Source organism: Gallus gallus, chromosome 2 (genome assembly GCF_016699485.2).
Source record: "Gallus gallus isolate bGalGal1 chromosome 2, bGalGal1.mat.broiler.GRCg7b, whole genome shotgun sequence".
NCBI lineage: Eukaryota > Metazoa > Chordata > Aves > Galliformes > Phasianidae > Gallus > Gallus gallus.
The window spans coordinates 41471963-41487482 of NC_052533.1; the positions used below are offsets into that span (position 1 = coordinate 41471963).

Consider the following 15520-nt stretch of genomic DNA (forward strand, 5'->3'; position numbering starts at 1 on the left):
GTGAGACAATCTGCACATCTAGCATCCACATTCATTGTTCCTCGGTGTCTGAAAGGAGACAGGCCTTTGATATCCTAATCACAAGGGAAAAAACGGACAATTCAGTGATATTTGAAAAAGAGCCTTTCAAAAAACCTATGTCATCTACAGATAAATATGACCATCCTGTTCCGGTGGAATTGTCAATAGCAACTGTTGACAAAAATTAAATCCTACAGAGCTACTGTGGAGAGGTTGTGAGAGGAAAATCCATACACAATTACAAAAAAATCACTATTCCCTGAAATGTTGATGGCTTTTATAACCCTGCTGTTCTCAGAATCTTGAAATCAGATGGGCAACCTCACAAGCTCTGGCTAGCAGGCAACTTCGCAACTCTGAAAGAAGTGTGTTTGTATACGTGTGTATATATAGTTTTTTATATATATAACTATCAATAATAATATATATACATATTATATATATGAAAAACTGTTTAAGAAAAATATTTTCCTGCTGTGGACTAAACAGAAACACTACTCCGAGGCCTAAAAGTCAGTCAGATTTTGACTGTAAAAGTGTGTTGACTGTGACCTTGTACACTGAAAGGTTTTGGTACTGCTTAGAAGTAAATCATATCCTTCAGAGGGAAGATTGTGCCACAAGTACTGAAACATAATGATTTATATTCTGAGGTGAAATTATTTCTGGATTTGTTTGGTTAAAAAGCTGAATCATGTTCATCTTTCCTGGGGTTTCTCTCCCTGTTTCTGTAGTGACTAAACCAAATTTTACTCTTTATTTTATGTTGTAGGCTCTGTATGTTTACTATCTGCATTGTGTTCTTTTATTACGTACTCCCTACAAACAGAGCTATGAATGACAAAACTGCAATGAAATTTATATGGCAAATTTGTCCTTCAGAATTAGCCCAAATTAGCAAACATAAAAAACAAACTTGTCTTTGTTAAGTGTTTAAGAGCTACTATGTGAAAAAGGAAGAAAATTAAGGAAAGCACTGTTTTCCACATAAAATTATATGCCTCAGACTTCCTTGCAGATGTTAGATGACAAATGATAGTGCATCTAGGGACACAGAATAAAGTCTAGTATAACATATCAAGAATCAATGTACAGAAGGAATAAACTGAGTACTTTGGCTGCTTTGGTAGGGCAGGATGGTTGTGGTGGAGGAATTAATCACATTGTAATATTTGTTGTTGTTATTATGAGCTCTATGATCAATTCTGTAACTGAGGTAGCCCTCACCTTACAGCACAATGGCTATCAGACATTACGTATAAGGGATTGTCCCACTATCACTTCTGTTTCTTTAGTCTACCATTCTGTACTTGTATGTATTATCTGATCTTGTGACAAAATGATAAATCACAGTCAGCTATCAAGCGTCACATTGCAATTGGAATGTGTTGCATATTCCCAGTTGGTAGTAAAGCTTATGGAAATATTTGCAAGACTAAGCCCTTTAAGGCTATTTGGGAGCAGAAGAATAACAGTGAGAACAGTGAGCTGTTTTGCATTTGGATGTGTACAGTACCTCTGGTGAATAAGATCAGTCCTTAGTAGTTGCTAGTTCATGTAGCCCCAGTGAAACTGATAGAGTATTAGGTTTTCTGAAAATATAAAATACCATCTCACTGATTCTGACTTCTGATTTTAAATCTACCATGTTGAATTTTGTTCCACTCCCATGGTTCTGTGTCTTAGCTTCCGCTGGGACAGAGTTGTTTTTCTTCATAGTGTATGGTATAATGGTATGTTTTGGTTTTAGTAGAAAAGCAATGTTGATAACACACTAATGCTTCTAGTTGAAACTGGAGTTAGGAGGGGGCAGAATCAGGACAGCTGATCTAAATTGGCCAAAGAGGTATTCCATACTATCTGACATCATGCGGAAGGAAAGTTTGAAAAGGGGGGTGTGTGATGGCCTGCTGGTTCTTGGGATCTAGCTGGGCATTGGTCGGTGTGCGGTTAGAAATTGCTTGTGCATCGTGTACTATATACATATGTATATATGGTGATTATTCTTTTTTTCTTTTTCTTTTCTCTATCTTAGTTTTTTATCTCAATCCATGAGTTCTACTTTTGTTGTTTTCTTTTCTTTTTCTTTTTTTTTTTCTGATTCTCTCCCGTATTCCACTGGGAAGGGGAGAAGTGAGCAAGTGGCTGTGTACTGCTTACATACGTGCTGGGTTAAACCACAATACTATGATGAAAAGCAAATATCATAGATAGTGTATGCTTACAGTTTCCTGTTTTTTCTGTTTTCTTCACAGATTGCAATATAGACCTTGCTATAGCAATTGATATTTCGAGACATATGCAGTCAGCATCTTCACTGCTTATGAAACAGAAATTGCAAACATTCCTCCCCAGGCTTTTATTCCAGATGAAATCTCTTCCAAGTATCAGCTGTAACGCTGGCTCTCCAGTCAACATTAGGTTCAAATTCCAAGTATTGTCACAGACCAAACAATTCCTCTTCAACTCTGATTTTGAGGACTATGACGAAGAGATCATACAGAAGTTCTTAGATGCACAAACAGCTGTGGATACTTACCTGAATGTAGACTTCTTACAGGCAGTTCAGGAGACGTTTTTTAGTGCAACCTCTGCTAAAGTAAAGGTAACTTAATGGTGTGAATATACACACTTGAAAAATTACATGGTTTAATGTTTGCTGTCTCTGCTGATTATTCCATGGAAACAACGGGTAGCTCAAGAATTGGTGAACTTGAAGGCTTGGCTTAATCTCTTCTGAAATGAAAGAATTCATTCCATTTAAGTGAAAGGAAGATCTCAGTGGAGTGTTTAAGGATCATTGCCTTTAATTTTAATAAGGTGCTGACTCAGTAGAGCACTGAGCGTGCCCTGTAGTGGCTGTTTGAACATTTCTACTTGCTAAGGTCTCCATGCAGGAAGAACTTCCTAGAGAGGAACAATAGTGTTGTACTTGCAAAAATACATCAGGAACATACCCCTTGAACCTTGTTTTACCATTTATAAGGCAGTCACTTTAATCTGGAGTGGAAAAGCTGTATTATTACAATTTTCTCTGCTTTGAGATGAAGGTTGGCATCCTATTTTTTTTTCCAGCATTTGTATAGGTATGGCTTACCAACTTAAGATGTAATTTTCTGGTTATTTAATAGCAGAAAGATAAAATTTTGCTTCTTCAGAGTTGTTTTCCAGATTCACATACAGGTGAACACCTCTGACATTAGGCAAAGCTCTTCAGGGGATAAGTCATGGCAGAATTGGTCTTCACGCTAGCATACTATATGGCAGATATAATATAATTAATAGCAATGGTAAGAACTGACAGGCAAGACAGATCTCTCAAATAGAAACGTTTTCAGGAAAGAGAGGGTTTTGTATTCTTGCTCTTTTTCTATCACATATGTTCCAGGTCTACACAATGTAGTGGAATTTAAACTACCTCATAGCTAGTTTTTAATGCAAATGGTACTTTTTTTTACGATGACGTAGCTTTTAGTATTTCTTCTCAAGTGATTCAGTGTTACTCTCTTTACTGACAGGTTCTGCTAGTATTTTCAGATGGTCTGGATGATTCACTGGAAGATCTCAGAAAAGCAGCCAATGCCTTTCGCCTCAAAGGTATTACAGCACTGCATTCATGCTCTGGTCTCCTACTGCCCTGAGGCCCAGTGTATTGCTCTGCTACTATAAATTTTCTAAATAATACAACTCGATGCACGTATAGAGTTACTCAGAAGTCGCAGGGAAAGTGTTTGCTTCTACATGTGAACCTATGTTAGTGATGTTCAGAATAATTGTGCATTCCAGGGCATTCACAGGGGTTTTTCCACCTTTAGTTGTATTCTTGAGCTGATCTTTTTTATGTATTAAATGAAAACTAGTAGTCTGATATTTTAAAAATTATTTTTTTTTCTATGGATTATTATTTTCTGGGTTTGATCTGTGTCAGAATCTTCTGCACTGCTGACCTAAAGTGGAAACAAAACAGTGACTGGTTTTATGTATAGGGCAAACACTTAGTTTCCTAAAATACCTTAGGATTAACTCCTCTGAAAAGATGTGACTTTTTTACTATAAGACACCTTCCTTTAATTGTGCTCCTCTGGTTTGTACCCTTCTTTAGCTGTGCCATCAGAGACTGTTGGTCAGAGCCCTTTCTGTCACACCATTGCGTGTTACGAGATTCCCTCTGCCTTAAATGCAAATTGTAGAAAAAGTGAGAAGCAAAGAAACAAGTTTTGAATCTAAGAAGAAGAGGGGTGCAGAGATTTCCTCAGAGAAAAAGCATTTGAGGAAGGGAAAAACTGGCTTTCCTTCATACTATTGTATGATAGAAACACCAAAATTGTATCTACAGTAAGAAGAAAACTTTAATGAATGACTAACATATGTGATATACGATATGATACAATTCCCTTGTGAGCTAGAGAGAAATCCTGATTCTATCCACAGGACATTCTTGTGAACAGGAAAAGTCAACTAAATGGAAACTGGACAAATCCTGAAATCTACTTTTGCCAATATGTTATTTAGTAGGTAAATGTAGACAGATCATTTGAGATTGGCTCCCGGCTGAGAAGGTGGTTTGAGCAAGCCTTAATCTCCCCTTTCCCACTCTTACTCATTTTGGTTGATAGATGATGATAGAAACATTTCTAGAGTGCAGGGAACCTAAGATGCTCCTGATTTCTGGAATGCAACTCCAGCAGCTAGACCAGCTATTCTTACTGACAAATGTACAAGATGTTAAGCCCAACTCTGGCATATGCAGGAGAGAACGCGTATTCATTTCTGTTCAGGTACTGAGGTTAGCTCTTGAGCTGAAGTAGCACTTCAGTCTGAAGAAGGGAAGTTAATTGGAAAATTACTAGTCTTAATTTTTGTCTCATATGTTGTTCTCAATGGCTCTATTTCATTTAATGTAATATAAAATATAGGTTTTAGAGAAATGCTATTATTCACAATCATGTTGCTGATTAAATAATGTAGTTCAGGCATTCACAAACTTCTATCTATGCTTATTTTGCAGGTCTTGATGCACTTCTCTTAGTTGGCTTGGACAATACCCAGAACCTGACTACACTTCGTGAAATAGAGTTTGGCAGAGGTTTTGGATACAATGAACCTCTGAGTGTTGGATTTCCAGAGATTGCAAGCATCTTGCAGAGAAACCTTGTAAGTCCTTTTGTGATATAAACAAAAGGGAAGCAGTCTCTGTTTTGTAATTTATTGTACATAAATGCTATGCTACTTGTCATTCGTTTTTTCAGGATACCGTTGCAGAAAGAAAATGCTGTAATGTCATTTGTAAATGCCTTGGAGAAACTGGTGATCATGGTGGCTGGGGAAATCCTGGGAGGAAGGTAGGAGAGCTGTGATCAATGAAAAAATTGCTTTATTTTTTCAATGTGTCTTTGTATTTTCTAGTAATACAAAGCATGCATTCAAATGCCCATAACCCTTGCCATTAGGATAGAGGAAGATAAAAGATGTGATGTAATCATTTCTCTACTCCATGTTGCTATTACAAAAGTGTTTTTGTAATGAAAATCCATCCATAAATATAATTAAGTGCTCTTCTTCACAGAATTCAGCAGAAAATAGAGAGGGATGACTAAATTTGTCTTTGTTTTTTACGCTCTTCAGTTATCTGGTTGCAGTTAAATCCATTTTTACTTATCACTTAGCAAAGGTGTAGTCTTGTAACACAGATTTCTTCCATTACTCTTGTTGGTATTCTTACACCTGCTTTATTAATCTGGACTGTAATGCTCAGATGAAACAGTGTTCAGAATGTAGACATGGTTGTACTGCAGGTGGACAGACGTGATGTGTTGGGTTGTACAGCTTACAGTTTTAAAAACTATTTTTTGCAGCACAAATTTGTCACAATTTCTAGAAACTCTGTTCTAGTTTCTGTGCAATAGATATGTGTATATATGCATACTAAAGGGATTTATATATATTTAACCTGAGGCTATGAGGTTTGCATCAGTTGAAATACAAAGTTTCAGTACTCACAAAGTCGTCTTAAACTATTGCAAAATCTTTGTCCTAGCAAATTTTTTGCTGCCTTATCTTTTTCATTTCACCTTAGAATTTCCTTATAGTTTCCTCTTCAAAATCATGAAGAAAGATACTTAATTTGACCAAATAACCCACTAAGCTTTGTTAATCCATTAGGCAGTTTCCTGAAATAACATTTTGAACCTTATATCAAACATAATTTTACCAGGCTTTTTCTTTCACAACAATGTCAAGTATGCAGAACTCTGTGCAGAGAGGTTGTATTAGCACAGTTGGTGAAGCCTGCTCTCCCTAGCTTAACTGGATCTGATTTTCAAGAGAATTTTTCTGTCTGCATGGGCAGAGTAACCTGATGCAAATGAACTCAGAGTGCTTGGAGAAGAGTGTTCTCTTATGTTCCTGTCTTTCAGGGAAGTACGGGTTACAGAGGATCTCCTGGCCACCCTGGTGACGAAGGTGGGATTGTAAGTAAACATTCTTTCTAGTTAAGATGGTGTTCACTGATGTCTGAACCTGTCTGCACTTACTCATTCACTCAGTCTTATTGATACTATCCTAAAATGTGTTTAAGCAACAAGCATCTGAAGGCAAATATACGGACTTGGTTATATGTGCATCTGCACTTCACTATAACAAATGATAGCTTCTAATATAGAAAAAGAGTCCATTAGGAAGAATCACAGAATAGGACCTTATGTGGCATAATTGTAAGTCATATTCTTATTTTCCATGACAGATTGTGCTGATAATTCTTGCAGAAAAGGCCATCTCATCCTTTCTTAGCATAACAGAATATCTTACAACTGTCTAACAAAGTTAAATTTAGCAGTGTTTTGGTGACTTTCTAAATCCTTTGTGTTGTGCTGTTCCTGTCAAAGAGTTCTGCATAATGTGCATATGCCAAAATTTTTCTTTTGCAGTATGGAAACAAAAGAAATCTTGTCAAGTGTAAGTGTAAATTTTCTTAGTGCTAAAAGCAAGCAACTATGTTTACAGTAGTGCACCCAGAACTTGAATATCACTCATAACTTCAAGTGAGAAGTCTGCAAACGAAGAACCAGACAAGGATTTCTGTCTGTATTTAATTGTAAAGTCTGTAGTGAAGTAGTTCCAGTTTTCACAGTAGGTTGCTCAGCCTAAATTTGCTCTTGGTTAGACTGCCTGCAGGAAGCCAACCCTCTGCTGAGAAGAAAGTGGTGACAGAAAGGAACAGTTGTCATCTAAGATTATGAAGAAACTGCATCAGGATGGTGGTTTAATAATTTCTTTGGAAATCACTGGTTGTAGCTATTTGAGCAGTATCCACATTTATTTATTTAAGTAGTCTGATTTCTCAGTGATATAATAAAATTCTGCATAAGCAATTTCCAAAATTAAAATTAAAACACAAACCCTGAGGTTGTTTTTTTTAAAAAAGTGGAGAATATTCTGAATACTTTGAAATAGGAAATATCTGGAATTTTTTTTACCATTGTATTTTTGATTTGAAAAATTCAAAGTCTTGTCTGTTTTGAAGTTGTGAAGCGATCAAAACAATTTTTTTCTTTGTGTATGAATGGATGTGCAATGGAGTAAGGAGCTTAAAACCTAAAAGAAGGTAGATTTATATTAGGCTTTCCCTGTTCTCCTTCTGTCCCCCTTCCCATCATGATGTCATATGGTAAGGATTATATCCCTGGCCAGTTTAGGTCAGCAGTCCTGCTTCTGTCCACAATCAGCTCCTTGTGCCCCCCTCAGCACGCTCGCTGGCGATGTTATTCTGTCTTGCTTTAATCTTATTTAATTATTTAACTAGTAAACATCTTTATAAGGGTGAGTTTTAACATTCTTTTTTTGCTTCTTAGGGGGACAGAGGTCCAGCTGGTTTCAACGGGACTCGAGGAGACAGGGGATGTGCAGGTGCCAGAGGCCGTAAGGTAAGTAGGTCACTGAAGTGTTTCTTAATCTTGTTTTCCACAAAACCGTTCTGTGCTGCTTTCCTGAGACATGGATGGGGAGAGCAAGACCTCCAGTCGCAGAAGTATACAATATTTGCCCTCCTTTTGAGAGGTACTTTGTGTAACCAAAGCATGGTCAAGGGAGTTTGCTGACTCAGTTATTGCCAGTGGCTTTTCCATCACCAGCTCCAGCTTGGCCTAAGGTAAAACTACAAATTATTATAGGATGAAAGTAATATTGAAGGCTGTGCCATCTTCATAAAGGAAAGGGGTCAATCCCCAAAGTGGTGGTAATACTGAGCCTAGAGTGCCTTTTCACATCAGGCTGGTTTATCCTGCTTCTGAAGATTGTCACCAAATTTAATCAATGTTTCTTTTCATTTTTAGGGATCCAGGGGTCATCAGGGAAGTCAGGTATGTGTTTCCATGTGTAATCAATTTTTCTTTGAGGACAACAGTGTTCTGCTTTATTTTAATTCATGCTACCTTGTAAGATAAAAAACTAAACAAGGAAGGAACAGGTTAAAAGCATCAAAGTATTTTATTTGCTGTTAATGTTTGTATAAGAATTACTTTAAGTGTGAGCTGTTAGTCATCTTCACACTGAGAATTTAGGATGGTTGCAGTCATAATCAGCTAAGCTTAATTTACAGGAAAGGAATTTATTCACTTGCTAGTTTAGTCATCTGTCAAGGTAGTAATTCAGGTCAGACAAATATCATATTCCTTTTGTAGATATGAACAAGGAATGTTGAGGAAACAGAAGAGAAGGGGAAGGAAAGAGTTTGACCAACATTTATTGTGGATTTAGACAGTTCTTCACAGTCATTACTAATACTTTATATATCAATGCAGTTTTTCCTCAGGGACTTTAACTAGTTGGTTTTGGTAATTCAGTTCAACATATAACCTACAAAACAACTGTATCTATAGACTCTAGAGTGAGACTCTTGCTTGCTTAACTAGCGCTTAAAATATCCTCTTGTGCCATATTTAGTGATCTGCTGAATACCTTGTCAGCTTTCTGTAATTATTGTGGTTATTTTTTTTAACTTTTCAATATACCATTCATAGTTACAAAATGATTTTTATAAAGCCACAATACAAACCTGTAAGCTAGTTATATTTTGGAATATACATAGATATTGAAGGTAGTGAAGTTGTGAAAAACTGTATAACAAAGAACAACTTAAGTCCTGGAAAAGATCTATAATTTTATCAATTGTTCTTATTAACTGTTCTTCAATATGCATTCTTTTGGAAGCTAATAATTCTTGAAAAATTCTTAATTATTACTTCTAAGTTGTAATTATTATTTTAAACTATTCTTGCTAGCAATTACTACACACTTTTTTCATGTTTCCTAAAGCAGGGTCATCTTCTTCCCTGTTAAAAGGCACAAGTGAATTGATGCTAATATTATGGGTTTTTGTTTATTGTTGTAGGGTGAGCATGGTGAGAGTGGATTTGATGGCATTGATGGAGAGCAGGTAATCTTTGAATCATAAAGTGCAATTAGAGAAACCTATTTCAGGGTTCAATAGTACAGATTTCTGTGCCTTTGAATGGATTTTAAAGCTGAACAGAAATTCAGTTTAGAGAGAAGCTTAGTTGTTTGGAGTTGCATGCCTAATATAAGTTGGATCCTGCCAGGCAGAATTTGAGAAGCACATTTATCGGGAAGAACATCTGTTACTTTTTTTTTTTAATTTCCTCTTCCTTTTTTGTGAGTTTAGGGAGAACATGGATCTCCTGGATTTCCTGGAGAGAAAGGCAGCCCTGGAAAACGGGTGAAGTATCCTTTATAAGAATGACATTTTATGAAAACATCTGTCTGAAGTGTGATGCTATCTGTAATGCCCGTGACTTGTTCTCTAATACATTACAGTATCTAGTACATATAGCTACCCATTCTCTACTGTGATGGCTCCTGTTGCAAATCTATGTAGCTCCACTGACTTAGATCTATGTTCTCTTATCTGGACTTTGCCATGGATACAGTCTCTACCTATACCAGAATTTCTTATATTCTTTTTATGACTTCAGGGCAGGAAAGGACCCAGAGGAGAACCAGGTGAACGAGGAGAACCTGGTCTAAGAGGAGATCATGTAAGTATATATTTTTGTTTTTCTTTCACTTTTGTTCTGCTGAACCAATTTTGTGCCTGGTTTTCATGATGGAGCTGCCTGAGATATGATGTGATATGTAATTTGAAGAGTTTTTCATGTTTCTAGATGGCACAGTACTGTCCAAAATGTATGGTACGATTCGGGAGTTCTGTACTCTTTAGTTGCTGATGGAGTGGTCTGTTTTAATATATTGCTTGGAAGCAGATGTTTAAGCCTTAGATATTCTGGTTGTCCCTTGCAGTTCTGCAAGGAGTGTTTTAGTTATTTAAATTTGTTTTTACTATGAACAATGTAACTCCTTTTGGAGGTATTTATTCCTGTCTTATGGTTTTCATTATAAGAGGAATTTCCCAATAGTTTAAAATTCCTATTAACTGACTCTTGATTAGAAATTTATAATGATACAATGGTAATTCACTTCTTCATGCTGCCACATCCTTTTTTATGCTCCAGAGCTCCCTATATAAATGACTAAAATTTCACCGGAGACATTGAAGTTATCATATCACAACTTTGTCTTCTCAGACATATTTCAAAGACGTTTGTTTTTCTGAAGAGTTAAGAGTAAAGTGATGACTCCTGTCTTCTAAAGATTATAAAAGAGATCAGATGTCACGGTAACTTGGCCTCTTTGAGGAATCAGGATTTCATGTATGTCTAGCATCAGATGGCTAAATATAACTTCATCTGAGAATTGGTAATTAGACACAATCTTAGTTCAATTTACTATAGTCAGACAACCAGAACAGTTTCACATTTTAAGAGTTTGATTTGTTTCCCATTGGTAGTACACATTTTCACTTTTTTGCAGAAGAAAACTGTGGACTTTGTAGAAGTGCCTATAAAGTGTTCTTGCAAGCATATTTTTTTAAATAGCCTTTATGCATTTCTTTTTTGCCACAATGATAAATCTCATTAATCCTATTTCCATCTGTAGGTAGAGTAATAAAAGTGTGACCACTGAAAATGTTGAGTGTTCTACTTAACTTTTCCAGGGAGATCCTGGGATTGACAATAATATTGCTGGTCCTAAGGGTGAAAAGGGAAAACCAGCATGGCAGGTAAGCAAGTAAGTCTGTATTAAAGAAGAATGAGGATTTGGATAATCGCTAAGTTGTGTTTCCTATCTAGTGACTAAGCAGCTCTTTTAAATTTGCCTTTAGTGCATATCTGCAACACATAAAACTTTAAAATGAGCTTGATGTTGATTTAAAAAAAAAAAAACCCACTAAAACTTTCTAGCAGCATGCAAGAAAAATCCACTGTTTTTAAAGGTTTGATTCTACTTAAACAAGTAGCTGTGTGTGTATGTATGTCTTTGCAAAATTTGCTGATAGTAGTAGAAAAACTCTGAAGGTCACTTCTCAGAGGATAATTGTGCTTTGACTTTTTTGGCCTTACTACTTTCTCAGCTTTAGAAGTCCAGCTGAAAGACCATAGTTGATAAGTGTTTTCACAAAAGCTTTGACAAAATGTCAACAATCAGTAACTGCTTGGTTGGAATTCAAAGCAAGCATGATCACTGTGGCTTGTAACTTCTTTCTATAAATGATTTGCAGATGATGACTCAGCATTTAGCATGATGCAACTGGTTGCAGTAAAATTGCTTAGGAGAACAATTGAAGAAGGATCATAAAGAAAAGAAAGTGTAATTACAAGAAAAAGAAGCAGTATTTAAGGGTCTGTTTATTGTTTTGTTTTTCAGGGAGACCCAGGACCACGTGGACTCCAAGGAGAGCAGGGCCATGCTGGTCCTGATGTAAGAATAGTAATTAATACAGAGTGGAAATAATTGATCCAAGATACAAAGGGATTCCTACTGAGAGGATGAACAAATCCTATTTTTTAATCCCACAAAGAGAATCCCTGTAATGAAGGAGCAAAAATCTATAATTCTAACAGTGAAGCATACTTGGCTTCAGATTTAGTAGCTAATGTTTTTTTGTTTTTAAATCAGAAATTTGCTATAAAGCTAATTTCAAGTCTTATTCATGTGAAATTACAAGCCTTAAATTCAATGCAGCCTTTTCTATGAAGCTCACTTACTTTTGTAATTTCATCACAAATGAATTTATCCCTTCTTCCTTTCTTTGACTGTAAATTCCATGTCTGCAGATCTTTTTAATCCAATGGGGACTGGAACCTATGAAGTCACCCCTTCTAGTTTGTCAGAAAGGTCCCTAATGCTAATGCATGGAGTCGCTATCGCTTCAAAGCTGCAGAACATTCTGAAGGCCTCTAGTGATGTGAAGTTTTGTAATCACATTCACTAGTGTTGCTGAGCAGTGTGCAGAGGAAAGTGATGTGGGCCCTTTGGCTTAGAAGGAGAGCAGTGGAATCCTTCTATATTAGCCAAGGAGCAGCTGACTGTGAAGGTATTTTACAGAATTATGTTGAGATGTCTTCCCTCTGCTCTCACTAAGGGCCTCTTTCTTGGTAAATATAATACTCATGTAAGGTTTTTTTTGTCCCAAGTCCATTCTTTTTTCATTTTTACTTTAAACAAATGGGATTTTTCTTTGTAAATGATCTCTGCTTTATATAAGTTGAATGTATTCAATAATAAATTATTTCACGTATTTCTCAGTGTTCTGGATGTAATCTCTCATCCCACTCCTTTCTAGGGTGCAGAAGGTCGAAGAGGCGCTCCAGGCATAAAGGTGAGTGGCTAACACTGCTGCTGTTTATCTATATGGGTCCAGCCTGAACTTTTGTTCCTCTTAAAGGAGAAATTTCCATGTGATCTAAGACACATGTTTTCAGCAGTAGAAGTCAGCATTCCATGGATGATATACAAGAGGCATTCCTGACTTAAAGGATTTCGAACTGGAAAGAAGGACATATTTCACTGAAATAAAAGGGCAATTAATTTTATTATTAAGGCAAATTTGGGAACATAAATAGAGGAGAGGCTTGCTAAAGATGACAGGAATGAGTGGAAATACTGCAGTAAATGGCTAACAGTTTTCTCTTCCTTTGCTACGTGCATACAGATCTGCATGATACATCCACACACTCTAAAACTCACTCCTGTAAAGAATGGTTTAATGTAGCAAAGAATTATCTTCCTTTGAGCAGCAGGATCTGACTGTGTAAGGAAATACAATATGGACAGTCCTTCTAGAAAAGGAAGGTTTTGTGCTGGAGTACAAATGGATCCATCTTTCAGATGAAGATAAATATTGGTGGTCCTTGGCTATATGCCATCTAGTAACATGCTCAGGGCCAAATTATCGTGTAGAGAGAATCAGCCAAAATTATCCCAGTTTCTGCATAATGACTCATATTGTTTTTGTTTGTAAGTAAAATACACTGAACTAATGCCCCATGAACAAAATTATAAACTTTCGCCGTATCCTGAAAAGGACAGTTTTCCAGGTCTTACAGATCCATGAATCTGTTGCTCTTTTGTGGTTTAAAAAAAAAAAAAAAAAAAAGAGGAGGATTAAAAGGATACTTTCAGTAAGAAGAAAAAATAAACAGTGTTTAAGGAGTAAAAAAGCAAAGGTTATTCTGAAGACAAGTAGTCATCAAACAGAAGGAGCACAAGTCGTGGTATAGCCTTAGAGACATGCTTGTCACAGACATGGACAACGCTGCAGTCTTTGTACTGTGTTCTCAAAACAAAACCAAATAGTAAAGAAAGGAGGGTAAAGTAGAGGATGACATAAGTTGGGGAAGCACAAAAAAATGTCTTCTGAAACTGATTCGAAGTTAATTATCTAGAAATATTCTGTTGACTTTGTATTCTTATGCGGTGTGCCTAAGAAAAGTTTTCATTGTAGTCAGTGTGATTTGTTGTTATTGCTGACTTTGGTGGAAATCTATCTCATTTATTTAATTATCTTGCAGGTGGCATAAGCCTAGCATCGGTCTGTAACTAATGTTCTGTGTGACAGTGTTTTTACTCTAGCTATGAATAAGCTTGTTCAAATATAACGGTTTTTCTTCTTTATATTGATATTTTTCATTCTATTTGTGTTCTGGAAGATGAGAGTATGGCCTTTTGAATATCGTTTTCCTCTGGAGATTCTTCCCATAACTACCTGTTTCCCAAGAATCTTCAGAGGTGTTTTTATTGTCTCTTTAGTGAAAGGAGATTTTCTGTAAGTCTGTAACATTTTGATGCAAATCATCACAGTTTTTACTCAATCCAGCAGACACAGAAAATATTTATTATGGATGCCAGCTAAACTGACTTCTCTTTAAATGGCAACTTTATGTAGATGTGAGATGGAAGCAATTTTTTTTCCATCTTCAAGAAAGATTGGACTTCTCTCACTGAGTGATCAAAGTGGAGGTTGAGATAGATAAGAAAATCTAGTTGTAGGATGAATTGTGAAGTCATGATTCTACTCCTATAGGTGGTGAAGGTGCTCTGTCCTTGTCGCCCTGGCTTTATGTCAGTCGATAAGACAAGGGTAATGCAGGAGTATTGCTGAGACCATGGTGTAAAATGCAAAGAAAATAGAACTGACCTCTTGTTCTGTACCTCATTTGTTCTTCACACATTGAATACCAATTTTAAAAAGCTACTTAGTTGTTGTTTTGTTTGTTTTTGGGTTTTTTTTTTTTTTGCTTTTTAATTGAGTATTCTTCAGCAGGAAGTTGAAGCTGCTTGAAAGGTACTTGGAAGAACTGAAATAAACATTCTATCAGCTAACACTCTGTTGATATGCATATGGCAATATGGCAGGTCCTAATTTCTTATTAAATCTTTTCTCTTCGTGTGTGTGTGTGTGTGTGTTTTCTTCTGGCAGGGTGAGCAAGGAGAAATGGGGGAAACAGGTTACCCAGGAGACCCTGGTCTTCCAGGCCCACAGGTAGCTCACGTATTTCTAGTTTACAGAATATTTTCAAGCAGGCATCAAAAAAAATGAATTAATTAGAAATTGCTAGTAATAAGTACAATCTGAGTTTTTTAATGTATTTCCAGGCTGTGATGACATTGAGAAAATCGTATGCTAATTGACAAAAGCAAAGAGAAAAGTTTTGTGATTTAAAAATGTGCTTGATGGAGTTACTTTGAAGAGAATTATGGTGGTAGAAGGCTTACGGTAGCTTTCAGTTTTAACATGCTCCATCCACATACTATATAGGCATCTGGAGAAAGTGTGCCCAGTAGTGTATTGCTGAATATCTCTTTGGTATCATAGACACCATAGTGGCTGTCTGAATATGGCCTTTGGGCAGTGACTATCTCAGGTGCTTCACAGAGATTAACTCCTATAGTCAAAGAGCCAGAACTTTCACCTGTGCATTAAGGCTTGCAGAACAATCTAATCTTCATTGAAAATCTTTTCTTTTGTGTATCAGGGCACGAGAGGACCACAAGGGATCAGAGGACCTCCAGGACCACAAGGCATGCCAGGCTCTCAGGTTAGCTTTAAATAATATCCTTGCTTCACAGCTTAGGGCTTTAAATT

At 36.5% G+C, this 15520-nt stretch overlaps 1 protein-coding gene across 1 annotated transcript in view; it reads left to right on the plus strand.

Annotated features, from left to right (window-relative positions):
• COL6A6 (collagen type VI alpha 6 chain) overlaps window positions 1-15520 on the plus strand; it is a 45527-nt gene that overhangs the window by 19425 nt on the left and 10582 nt on the right. Inside the window, 15 exon segments of the mRNA XM_040695999.2 lie at window positions 2277-2626; window positions 3540-3618; window positions 5030-5175; window positions 5271-5363; window positions 6438-6491; window positions 7872-7943; window positions 8352-8378; window positions 9410-9454; window positions 9701-9754; window positions 10011-10073; window positions 11090-11155; window positions 11800-11853; window positions 12719-12754; window positions 14855-14917; window positions 15411-15473. Coding sequence (XP_040551933.2) covers window positions 2277-2626; window positions 3540-3618; window positions 5030-5175; window positions 5271-5363; window positions 6438-6491; window positions 7872-7943; window positions 8352-8378; window positions 9410-9454; window positions 9701-9754; window positions 10011-10073; window positions 11090-11155; window positions 11800-11853; window positions 12719-12754; window positions 14855-14917; window positions 15411-15473 — 1265 coding nt within the window.